This window comes from Myotis myotis, unplaced genomic scaffold (genome assembly GCF_014108235.1).
Source record: "Myotis myotis isolate mMyoMyo1 unplaced genomic scaffold, mMyoMyo1.p scaffold_m19_p_11, whole genome shotgun sequence".
Lineage (NCBI taxonomy): Eukaryota > Metazoa > Chordata > Mammalia > Chiroptera > Vespertilionidae > Myotis > Myotis myotis.
The window spans coordinates 55150906-55163961 of NW_023416315.1; the positions used below are offsets into that span (position 1 = coordinate 55150906).

The following is a 13056-nucleotide window of genomic DNA, read 5'->3' on the forward strand; positions in this document are numbered from 1 at the left end:
CCTCATTCCATTTCATTCATGTCATTTACTGTCCTTCAAATCCTTCTCCGAAATAGGAAGAATATAAATTCATAAATATATGTAACTGAAAACAACAGACAATTTGTATGAATTTGACCTTATAGTCTTTACTAAACCTTTATTAAAACTAAGTATGCCCACATCTAAACTGAGCAGAACAGTTAAAACATTTAACAAAATATATGACTATTTTATCTTAAAAAACTGGATTAAAAGTAAATAATAGTTCATAATTAGTGAAAATAACAATGGTTCATGGAATATTTGCTCAGAAATAAAGTTTGAAAAAGGTATATTTCTAATGAACCACATCCCTGCCCCTTTCTATTTCATTTTGCCCTAGTTTCTAAGATGCAATGTGGTTTTCTAAACACTTGCATCCCCACACTGTCTATAATATTAAGACAATGTAATAAAAATAGATGTACCGGTTAAATAAACCATTGATTCTTTTTTTTGAGAAGGGCTAAAATCTAGGAGCTAAATCAGGAATCCTCAATGTAATACATTTTTAAAAATTTATATATTTAAATCATGGATGATGGGTGTCCTGGTTATTTTCAGAGTTGCTAAATACAATTGTACTATAATTATCTAAGTTAGGACAGGCCTGCTTCCAAATTTACCTGATGAGAGATGGAAGGTTGCTGGATGGGCCCCTGCATTCTAGGGCTTGGTAAACCCATAGGTGCTGGCCTCCGTTGCACCTGTTGCCTCTGAGCCATTACCTGTTGCTGCATATGCTGGAGTCGTAACTGAGCTAGGCTGATCTGTGTTGGAAACTTGGATAACTGGTTTGAAGATAAACCACCTTGTGGCTGTGAATTCTGTTCCATGACAGGATTCTGCTTAGGCATTTGTGGTTGACTCTCTTTATCTTCAATTACTAAAGAACCTAATTAAAGAAAAAAGATTAAGTTCTAAAGTTTTTCTGATAGTGAAATACTACATTTTGTAAGGTTATTGTTGCTGAACTTCCAAACTGTCAAGGAACTTTTCAATCTCAGGAAACCTTTACACTCTTAAAAACAGATTGCCCCAAAGAGCTTTTATTAATGGAGATTCTATCTATCAAAATTTACTATCTTTGACACTAAAAATGAGAATTAAAAAAATTTACTTACTAATTCATTTAAAAATCCAGCCAGCATGGCTCAGTGGTTGAGCATCGACCTATGAACCAGGAGGTCACTGGTTCGATTCCTGGTCAGGGCACGTGCCCAGGTTGTGGGCTTGATCCCCAGTGTGGGGCATGCAGGAGGCAGCCGACTGATGATTTCTCTCTCATCATTGATGATTCTCTCTCTCTCTTCCTCTCCTTTCCTCTCTGAAATCAATAAAAATAATAAACCCATAATAGCATATCTTTATGAAAAATAACATTTTTTAAAAAATCTTAGTGAAGAGTGCACTGTTTTATATTTTTGAAAATATCTTTATATGTCTGGCTTAATAGCTGAACTCCCATATCTGTTTCTGCATTATCTGTCATAATATATTGTTTAGGTTGAAATACAGGAAGAAAATCCAGCCACACAGATACGTAGTTGGAAAAGGGAAGCCTCTGTGGTTCCCTGAAGGAGCCTCAAACTGTACATTTTGAGAACTGCTGTTGTATATTAATACAAGCAAATCTGACATTGGTTCTAAAAACATTCCCACAAAGTATTTCGGATTCTTTAATATTAATAATTTGTACTCTCTCGAGTTCCTTACACTTTCACAGTGCATACTATGTCAGTTTTCTGATAGAGAATATTTTGAGTGGCTTACAATTACCCTTAAGAGAGTTTAAGGGTGCATCTAATAGGTCTGATCCAAGCACAAGGCAAAGATTAATTTTTTCAACAGTACAGATTTAATTAAATGTTTTAGATTTACAAAGTATATGCATCCTAAAAAAAAATATGGCTATAATTCATTACTTACTGGTTGTTAAGCACTGTGACAGCAGGTCTATGTATATTGTTAAATTCCTCTTCACAGATAAGGGATCTATGGTTCAGAGACATTGAAGAACTTACCCAAATCCCCAAAACATTAACTGAATATTTATCTAGATCAATACTTTCCCCTTGCCCTATGAAAGATGTTTCTCAGAAGCCATGGATAACAAATTTGGAAAATTTGTCTCTTTGGAAGAATTAAAATGTAAATTTCATTGTCAATGACAATTTACAGAGCTATAAATGACAGCTCTGAGAAGTTCTATAGTAAAGAATATCATTTAACTTTATTATATCAGAGTTTCACAAACTCTTCACAAACAGGAGATGCTGTCTTTATTTGATTTTTGCTGATGCAGACTTACCTAAAACTATATCCATTTTTGTGTGTGCAATTATACATATATTCTTACCTTTACCTATGCCTATATTTGTATTATAAATGATATACACTGAGTGGCCAGATTATTATGACCAGCCAGTTTATTATGACCACCCCATCAGTACAATGAAGTGAATTAGTTATGCAAATAATAATAATAATAATAATAAAACCTTCCGAGTATTTGCTTAGGAAGTTTTCAATATTCAGTATTTTTGGAAGTGTCAATGAAGTACTACTGATGGGGTGGTCGTCATAATCTGGCCACTCAGTGTATATAAATACATACATCTCTATAGATGTGACTACTTGTGTGGATATATAACTGTGATAGGTTCTCTGTACAGTTGAATGTGGGCTGGTAGAGAGGGTTAACGGTTAAGAGATAGTTACTTAGACACATGCTTTGTATTAATTAACTAGAGGCCAGGTGCACAAAATTCATGCACTGGGGGGGTAGGGGGCCCTCAGCTCAGCCTGCACCCTCTCGCAGTCTGGGAGCCCTCAGGGGATGTCTGACTGATGGCCCTGTGGGGAGCAAGCCTAAACCATCAGTCGGACATCCTCAGTGCTGCCGCAGAGGCAGGAGAGGCTCCCGTCACCACAAGTGTGCTCGTCAGCTATGAGCCCGGCTTCTGGCTGAGTGGCACTCCCCATTGGAGCGCACTGACCACCAGGGGGCAGCTCCAGCGTCAAGCAGGATCCAGCTGAAACGGGCTCTCCGACATCCCCTGAGGGGTCCTGGATTGCGAGAGGGCGCAGGCCAGGTCGAGGTATCCCACCTGTGCATGATTGGGGCAGGGAGGGACGCAGGAGGTTGGCCAGCCGGGGAGGGACTGTGGGAGGGCTCCAGGGTGTGTTTGGCCTGTCTGGTTCAGTACTGATTGGCTGGATCCCAACAGCAAGCTAACCTACCAGTCAGGAGTGTCTGCCCTCTGGTGGTCAGTGCACGTCATAGCGACTGGTTGACCAGTCGACTGTCTGCTCCCTGGTGTCAGTACATGTCATAGCGAGAAGTTGAGCGGCCTTAGCATATCATTAGCATATTACGCTTTGATTGGTTGAACGGATGACCGGACACTTAGCATATTAGGCAGTGATTATATAGGATACATATAGTAACACATGTAGGTGTGTGTTTGTGTGTAGTTCCAGTTGCTTGCTTTTTATCAATAAACATATAGCTTTATGTACTTCTAAACTGAACTGCAGGGGTCATCTTATTATTTTTTCTTTAAGGGGAGACCCTATCATTATTTGTTTTGTTCTTCCCTTGTAAAAATGCTTTGTGTAAGTCGATTTCTTCCGTTCCTAGTGTATTCTGAGAGTACTGGCTCTCTATCATGCCATTTTTTCCTTTCTTATGCAGAATCTAGCCTACAGAATGAGAGCGCAATCATTTTTGATGATTTTGAAACAAAGTTAATAAGCCCAATGATGTCATCAAAGGGAATATTAGTTAATGAAGAATGTGTAGGGAATTCTTAAATTTCTGTTTATATAATTTCCCTGTGAGAAATTAAGAGAGTAGGCAAAAAGTGAGGACTTTTTCTCCTAGCAAATAATATAACAAGAAAGTTAAAATAACTTCCTACTGAACTGCCTGCAAGGATGTTTGAACTCTTAATGTTACCAAGATGATAGTCTTCCTTTGTGATAATTCAGTGGACACCAATATTTAAAATTTGGGCACTTTTCTGTATGCACATAACACTTCAATTAGAAACTTAAATATATATATAATTATATTTATTATATAAAATTATATGTATAATTATTACAAAAAGGCAAAAGAAAAAGCAATGTTTTCCCTAGCCAAGAGAAAGCAAATGAGTAACATTAGGCATTTGATGACTGAGTCTAAAGAGAAAGCCAATAATAGTATTGGAAATACTATTGTATCAGAAAACATTCTAAGTATCAAAAAATTCTATAACAATGCCAGTCACAAGTCAAGAGTTTTATCAACCCATTTTGATAAAAAGTTCAAGCAAGAGTCTATGAAAAATAGAACTCCTTAATTCCGAGTCAACAGAGGATGTTTCATAACATCCATATACTTATATGTATGTTAACATTCATGCATGTGTGACATATATACACAGATTAATAAAATACTAACAAAAATTCCATGTTTTTAAACCAAGGTAACAAAAACATTTTGAGGGTATAAGGAATACATTTTCAGTAACATAATAATCATTAAGAGTTCCAGAAACAAATGGTACTTGGGAAAATATACATAATGACCTACCTAAATTGATAATATTTTGAGCCCAGAAACCAGGATCACAGTGAAATTGGATGATATTGTTGGTCACTGGGGAAGCATCACACCTTGCTCGAAGGAGATGCCGTAACCGGTATGTAATCTAGAAGAAAGGAGACAATTAAACATTAATATCGTTATCAGGCCAATAGTTTATTACACTCCCAGTAAATACACAAAAAAAATAAGTCTCTTGTATGTGTACCAACACAAAATAAACAATAAAATATACACTATAAAAAGTAGACAGCCTAGCCTGGCGGGTGTGGCTTAGTGGTTGCACATTCACCTACAAACCAGTAGGTAACGGTTCGACCTTGATTAGGGCACATGCCTGGGTTGCCAGATTGATCTCCAGTGTGGGGTGTGCAGGGCAAAACATTTTGCCTGGTCAGGGCAAAACATGTTTTTGTGTTTTTTTTTTAAAGTAGACCTGCCCTAGCTGGTTTTGCTCAGTGGATAGAGCATCGGCCTGCAAACTGAAGGGTCCCAGGTTTGATTTCGGTCAAGGGCACATGCCTGGGTTGCAGGCTTCATCCTCAGTAGGGGGCATGCAGGAGGCAGTCAATCAATGATTCTCTCTCATCATTGATGTTTCTATCTCTCTTTTCCTCTCCCTTCCTCTCTGAAACCAATAAAGATATATTTAAAAAAATAAAAATTAGCCCTAGCCGGTTTGGCTTAGTGGATAGAGCGTCGGCCTGCAAACTCAAGGGTCCCAGGTTCGATTCCAGTCAAGGACACGTACCTTGGTTGTGGGCACATCCCCATTAGGGAGTGTGCAGGAGGCAGACTGATGTTTCTAACTCTCTATTCCTCTCCCTTCCTCTCTGTAAAAAATCAATAAAATATATTTTTAAAAATATATATAAAAAAATAAAAATTAAAATAAAAAAGTAGACCTACAAAACATCACAGAAGCACCAACTATTTGTAAAATAAAAAATTTTTAACACATTTTGCTCTTTTATTTATTTTACTACTTCTTTTAAAGAAGGATTCAGAATTTAGATTAGGTGGCTAATGAGTTACAGAAAAGACAAACTAATCTCTGCTAGTTAGTGGAATGGTTCTCCTTGTTCCCATGCTTTGAGTTTCTTGTCATCATTCCCCCCGACCCACATGCAGTCCTCAGTGAGTCCTTAGGTCATTCTCCCTCAGCCTTTGAAGAGTTTAGCCCCTGGTTCACTATAACCATCATCACCATTACTCCTATCTTAATTCTTAGTGATTTTAACATCCACCTAGGCGATCTTCCTTATAGCTTGCTTCTTCTTCCACAGATACAAATACTCTCACAAACACTAAAGGTCCTATAAGCCTTTGCTCTTACAATTTTTCTCTGTCCTATCAATCTTACTTTACCGTTATCCCTACCCTCTTATCCCTCAATTCCTTCTTATCCAGCTTAAATCCCAGGGTCAATCATCATAAACATTTCCTTGCATATACACCTCTTTCTCTCTCATACTCAATTACACAAAATCCCTTTCCTCTTTTCAACCTTTTCCACAGATAAAACAAAACTTACTTCAGATCAGTCCCTAAGGTTGACTGGCTATCATAGACAGTTATTAATTTACTAGAGGCCTGGTGCACAAAAATTTGTGCACTCGGGGGGGGAGGGGGGCCCCTCAACCCGGCCTGTGCCCTCTCGCAGTCTGGGACCCCTCGGGAGATAACAACCTGCTGGCTTAGGCCTGCTCCCGGGTGGCAGAGGGCAGGCCCAATCCCTAGGTGCAGCCCCTGGTCGGGCTCAGAGCAGGGCCGATTGGGGAGTTGGGGCGCCGCCCCGTCATACACAGAGCAGGGCAATCGGGAGGTTGCGATGCCACCCTCAGTCACGCTCAGGGTAGGGCCATTGGGGGGTTGGGGCACCATCCCGTCACACTCAAGGCAGGGTCAATGAGGAGGTTGCGGCGCCACCCCGTCATGCACAGAGCAGGGCCAATCAGGGGGTTGGGGCATTTCCCCTTGTCACTCACAGAGCAGGGCCCATCAGGGGAGTTGGGGCTCTGTACCCTGTCATGCACAGAGCAGGGCCAATCAGGGGGTTGGGGCGCAACCCCCTGTCATGCACAGAGCAGGGCCCATCAGGGGGTTGGGGCGCCACCCTCTATCACCCACAGAGCAGGGCCGATCAGGGGGTTGGGGCGCCGCCACTCTCACACTCAGGGCAGGGCCGATGGGGAGGTTATGGCTCTACCCCGTCACACACACAGCAGGGCCCGTGGGGGGGGGGGGGGGGGAGTTGGGGCACCACACCCTGTCACACACAGAGCCGCAGGGCGATCAGAGGGTTTGGGCGCTGCCCCGTCACGCTGATCCCGGTGCCAGGAGGCCTCGCGACTCCGCTGATCCCGGTGCTGGGAGGCATAATACCCTTTTACTATATAGGGTAGAGGCCTGGTGCATGGGTGAGTGCCGGCTGGTTTGCCCTGAAGGGTGTCCTGGATCAGGGTGGGGGTCCCCACTGGGGTGCCTGGCCAGCCTGGGTGAGGGGATGATGGCTGTTTTCAGGCTGGGGGTGACTGAAGCTCCCAACCGCTACTTTTTTTTTTTTTTTTTAATTCTGGGCCAGCTTTAGCTTTGAGGATTGGCTCCAGCTCTTAGGCCTCCGCTGCTGAAAGTAGGTTTCTGGCCTTTGCTTACAATGTTGCGATCCTGCTGGCTGAAGCCCGGCAGGTGTCTGGGGTTTTGTTTAGCTTCTATGTTTGTTACATAGTTGCTTGCAGCTCAGAGGCCTGCAGTGGCAGGCGGGGAACGTTGGAGTCCTCCGTCACTGAAACAAGCAAGCCTCATGTTAGTTTCAAGCTGCCTGGCTGCCGGCCGCCATCTTGGCTGAGTTAATTTGCATATTTCCCTGATTAGCCAATGGGAAGGTTAGCGGTCGTATGCCAATTACCATTTTCTCTTTTATTAGATAGGATGTTCTGACAAACTTTTATCATTTACTTGTTTATATCATCATAGACTTACATATTCCTACTTAATTCAATGTGTTCTGATTCATTACTATAGTTACTTAGTTTGAGTTTCAAATTGGTTGATTTGCCCAGAGAGAGCCCTTTTAAGCTGGATCCCAGTCCTTTTGACATGTCCTCAGCATGTCTCTGGCAAAAGATGTTCTGAGTACAATTTGTACTTTTCTTCACTTTGCTTGGAATTTAGAAACCAAGATCTGGAATAACATTGGGCTTACTGCTTTTGTGGTGTAACACACAAACACACACACACTCATTTACATATTGTGTGTGTGTGTGTGTGTGTGTATAAACATCTATAACTATTTCCAGATCTCTGTGTATATGTGTATAAGTCTTGAGTTCATACTTATATTCTTAATTCCAATCTATTGCACCTTAGGACTCTATCTTTAGCAAAAATATTAGCTGCCATTACCCTCAATATATTTACTTATTACCTTAATCCACTCACTTATTTGCTTAATATAACCAAAATTTGAAAGATTTCTGCTCACTGTGTTCCCCACTCATCACTTATCTCTGGCTGCTAGCCTCATGCAGTGTGATCCCCCAACCACCTTCACTACCCTGAGTCCTCAGTCACCATGCTGATGAGTCCATGACAAGAAGGAAAGATGATCATTTTTCTTTAAAAACATTTTTTTTCTGTCTTTAGGCAAATATACTGACTTAGCATTTTGAGTATCATATAATTTTTAGTGTGGAAATTGAGCAGTATAAGCTCTTTTACCTGCCTCCCACCCCACAAAACAACAACAACACAACAACAATTAAATCAGAAATGTGAGTACTTCCTTAAGAGGAAATCAGCTTTAATTAAAGGAAACTTTGAGGTAAATTACTAGGACATCGATACTTTTTTCCCCTTGAGGTACTAAGTTGTAAACTTCTTCTTTTGCTGATGAAAAGCTACAAGACACAGAATTTACTTATAATTCAGATAGCTAGTATCTATTTGTCAATTTAGTGTGGCAAGGTCTAAAAGTAATGTCAAAGTTGGCCAAACTCTGCTCCTTATCTTAAGCAACATTTTTTCTGTTGTATTTTACTGCCATTCAATGTAAAAATGAGAACTCTCTTGTCAAATTATTTTTGTCGAATGTGTTGGGCTGACATTGATTAACATAATATAGGCCTGGCTGGCGTGGCTCAGTGGTTGAGCATTGACTTATGAACCAGCAGGTCATGGTTCGATTTCCAGGCAGGGCACATGCCCAGATTGCGGGCTCGACTTCCAGTAAGGGGTGTGCAAGAGGCAGCAGATGAATGATTCTAGCTCTCTCTCCCTCTTCCTTCCTCTCTGAAATCAATAAAAATATATATTTTTTAAAAATTATATAGGCTTCAGCTACATAATTCCACAACACATTCTGTAGACTGTATTATGTGTTCACCATCCCAAGTCAAGTCTCCTTCCATCAAATGCAGATTTTAGATAATGCTGAGAAATCATAAAGCCTAACTAATGTAGACGATAAACAATGGTCATTAAACATACTCATTCATCTCTTCAGGCATATCTACACTTAAATGAACTCAGGTTTCACACTGAAAACTTAGTGTTGTTCAAAAAGCAAAAAAAAAATTTTTAAATATGAAGGATGTCCAAATAGCTTTTGAGATAGCAGTACTATAACTGTCTTCTATTGAAGTTAAATAGACTTAAAAAATATTCATTAAAAAAATTTCGTTGTTTCTAAGTTCCCAACACTATAAAAAATTAACAAAGTTTCATTTATACCTACAGCTTCTGACAGGAGATGCTATCTGGTACCTTATTTATTATCATTATTTTTCACTATCAATTTTTCATTGAGTTCCTTAAGTTCCTACTTTTAGAAGTATGATCTAATGAAATTCATAGACAAATACACAACTGTAATAATAGATGAAAGTAAATAATAGGATGATGGACATATGCATAAGAGCTTTGTAAACAGAAGGGGATTCTAACCCAGTTTTGGTCACTGGAGGCTGTGAAGAGGAAAGAAAGATGAACCTAAAATGAACATTGTAGTCTCTAAAAAGATGAACATTAGTTATTTAAGAGAAAGAATAGGCATTTTCAGAAAGGGTACCAGAACCCAGGTAAGAGAGCACATGGTATGCTCTGAGGATCAGAAATAAGGAATTGGCAATGAGACATTCAGGAAACATAAAAAAGATCTTTGAAGATCAATTAGATGGGAGCGTGAGGGAAATGGAATAGGATTGTAGAATTCCTTTTTACTACTTATACCCTCAACCGTTTCCTAATCTATCTTTAGTATTATAGAAATATCTACTATTAGTAAAAAGAATGCCTGTGTTTCATTCTTCTGTCAATATTTCTTACCTTCCTTCTAAATAAATGTAAGGATAACAGAAGAATCCTAAGGAAATAATGTGAAAATGTTTTAAAATATATTTAAAACTCGACTTCTGAAAGGATTCTGCTATTCCAATAGGTCTGGTCTTTTATTGACTAAAATTCCTATAGCAAAAAGATGAACTAAGAATTGCAATCCAAGATTGAAATTTCACACCAGCAAGACATTTTTTGTATTTTTATGTATGTAAAAGCCATCATTCAAAGAATAACCTGAGTAGACATGGCTATGTTTACAAAGCATAAGAACTCTTAAAAACAGGTTGTATAAGATAGCAACTTTCAAATTTTTGAGACTGAAAATCCTTCTAAATATGTAAAAAATATTTAAAGAATAACCTGGGTAAACATATCATATTTATAAAGTATTATATTTATAAAGTATAAGAGCTCAAAAAAATACAGTTGGCATAATATGGTGATTTTCTAGTTTTCTGAGACTGAAACACACGTTTGAAATACTTAAAATGTTTAAAAATAATCATAAGCTTTAACTCTGCATGCATTCCAGGCAATGCATTTTATTAATTACATCCTTTTCTAAATAGGCACTAAGGCCAACTCGAATTACGTAGGCTTTTAAAAATTAGAGAAAAAAAACATGATCAGGAAATCTGGTAATTTTAGTTCTTTATGGTTCTCTGTGCCTATTTTCTCCTATAAGTAACAGAGAGGACAATCATCCTCTCTCCTATTTCAAAAGATCATCGAGCAGATTAAGTAATCCCATCTTCTATTTCTTTTCTATTAAGATCTTCACCGGAGGATATATTCATTGGTTTGTATTGTGTGTGTTTTTGGAGAGAAAGGAGAGTAGGGAGGGAGCGAGGCAGAGAGAGGGAGTGAGGGAGAATGGGAAGGAGAGAGGGAGAGAAACAAACACTGATGTGAGGGAGAAACAGCGATCAGTTGCCTACTGTACATGCCTGATTTAAGATCAAACCCACAACGTATGTGTCCTGACTTAGAATCGAACCCTCAGGACAATGCTCCAACCAACTGAGCAACCAGGCCAGGGTCCATCTTCTATTTTTACTGTTTTCTCCTATTATAATTACCAACAAATTATATAATAAAACTAGAGAAACAAAATTTTATACTAATAAGACTAAGTATCTGATTATTATGTATGAATAATATGCTTTATTACACATACAAATAACATCAGTAACAGAGAAGGTCTGTACTACATAGAAGTTTTTTTCATTAGACCAATGAAGCAGTTTTACAAAAATGACCTAAAGATTAAGACTACATCATTGATTATTATGAAAGGAAAAAATCATAAGAGTTTAATACAATTCATGATTAGAAATAGTTGCAAATCAATTTTCTAATAAATCACTCAGCATTTGGATTTAGTTTATAAAAGCTGATCCAGAAGTGCATTTCATTATTTCAAAATGGTCATTAGAAATTTCTGCCACTAGATTCCAAAAAATGGAACAGCTGAACAGAAAACTGATTTGAATATCATAATCTGATTACAAAGTATACATTTATGTGGAATCTTTAATAAAATGAAAAGGAACAGGAATTTTTAAGAACATTTATACGGTTTTACCTCCAATGACTAAAGGTGTCCTACATCCTTAATACTAAAGTCCTGGTCCAAAGAAAACAGTATCTGCATCACATGGGAGCTTGTTAAAAATACAAAACCTGTCTCCACTCCAAATCCACTGAACCAGAATCTTTAGGTGGTTACTATGCAATCATCATATTTTCAGTACCAAGATTCAAGACTACTGTCCAAATAGTTGGTCAAATAATAAAGCCACTTTTCTCTAGTAAATGGGTTGAAATATTCAGCACCATATACGGCTGACAGAATAAACAATGTAGAAGAGGAACACAGCCTGGCTGATGTGTGACCTCAGGCAGGTTAAACTTAGCTCTGTACCTAGGTTTCATCACTCACACAATGAGGATGGAAAGGTATACCTATCTCATAAAAGTAACATAAAAAGTTTAAGGAAATATTACATGGAAAATGCTTTGAAATTAGTCCCTGGCACACGATAGATAATTAGAAAATGTTTATTATTATTAAGTTCATTTGCTACTAAGACAGAGAAAACTTAGAAAAGAACAATATAGGAGTGACATGGTAGTTTTACAAATCAATTTTATCTACCTACCTACCTACCTACCCACCTACCTACCCTCGCAATCAAAAGATTTATCAACCTGGGGATACAAATAACTCTCTAAATAGGAGATGGAGGCTGGGAGGAAAGGCTGGAAAAATGACCACAAGGCCAAAGAGAAACAAGAGAAAGAGAGAACAACATGGGGAAAGGGGACAATTACGTTATCTTCCCTAGATGGATTTTCTTCTGGATAGTCCGAGCCTAGTGGTAGATGAGTGAATTTATTGAGTCCAGCCACTTGGGAGAGAGACAATGGCTGGCACTGTACGCACTAGGGCCCTTGAGGTGCCCCTCCTCCACCAAGCAAAACCTTGCGGGGGGAGGGGCAAGGAGGGAAGGTTTTACATTCATTACCCACACCCCAACCCCAAATAGATGACCTGGAGCTTTTAATCTGTGAACATGAGCACGATGATAGTGCACACGCCCATCAAGAAATGCATGAAGGACTTGTGCTTTTCTATCAGCTAAAATAATATTTTAAAAAATCCAATACAGTAACACCTCGCTGTAACAGACTAATTCAGGCAAGGGGATGTCTACTAGTATTAAAGCTAAAAGTCCATTATAGAATGAAGTAGGTTTTCTGAATGCATGTGTTAAAAAAGTGACAAATTAGTTTACCTGTTTCTACTTATGTAGACACGCTTGTGTAATTAAAATTAAGCATATATGTGCCGAAACCGGTTTGGCTCAGTGGATAGAGCGTCGGCCAGCGGACAAAAAGGTCCCAGGTTCGATTCCGGTCAAGGGCATGTACCTGGGTTGTGGGCACATCCCCAGTAGGAGATGTGCAGGAGGCAGCTCATCAATGTTTCTCTTTCATCGATGTTTCTGACTCTCTATCTCTCTCCCTTCCTCTCTGTAAAAAATCAATAAAATATATATATATATATATATATAAATTAAGCATATATGAAAAGTTTAATT

General features: G+C 38.8%; 1 protein-coding gene across 7 annotated transcripts in view; it reads right to left on the bottom strand.

The window, feature by feature from the left end:
* Positions 1 to 13056, bottom strand: part of TRIM24 (tripartite motif containing 24) — a 113003-nt gene that overhangs the window by 32911 nt on the left and 67036 nt on the right. For 4 of the 7 annotated variants that reach the window (XM_036329020.1, XM_036329022.1, XM_036329017.1 and 1 more), the window contains exons 8-10: positions 4604 to 4721; positions 1951 to 2016; positions 648 to 916 (exon numbers count right to left, since the gene is read on the bottom strand). In XM_036329020.1, coding sequence (XP_036184913.1) covers positions 648 to 916; positions 1951 to 2016; positions 4604 to 4721 — 453 coding nt within the window. The remainder of the gene's footprint in view (positions 1 to 647; positions 917 to 1950; positions 2017 to 4603; positions 4722 to 13056) is intronic. The other 3 variants (XM_036329019.1, XM_036329021.1, XM_036329018.1) reach the window with 3 other exon arrangements.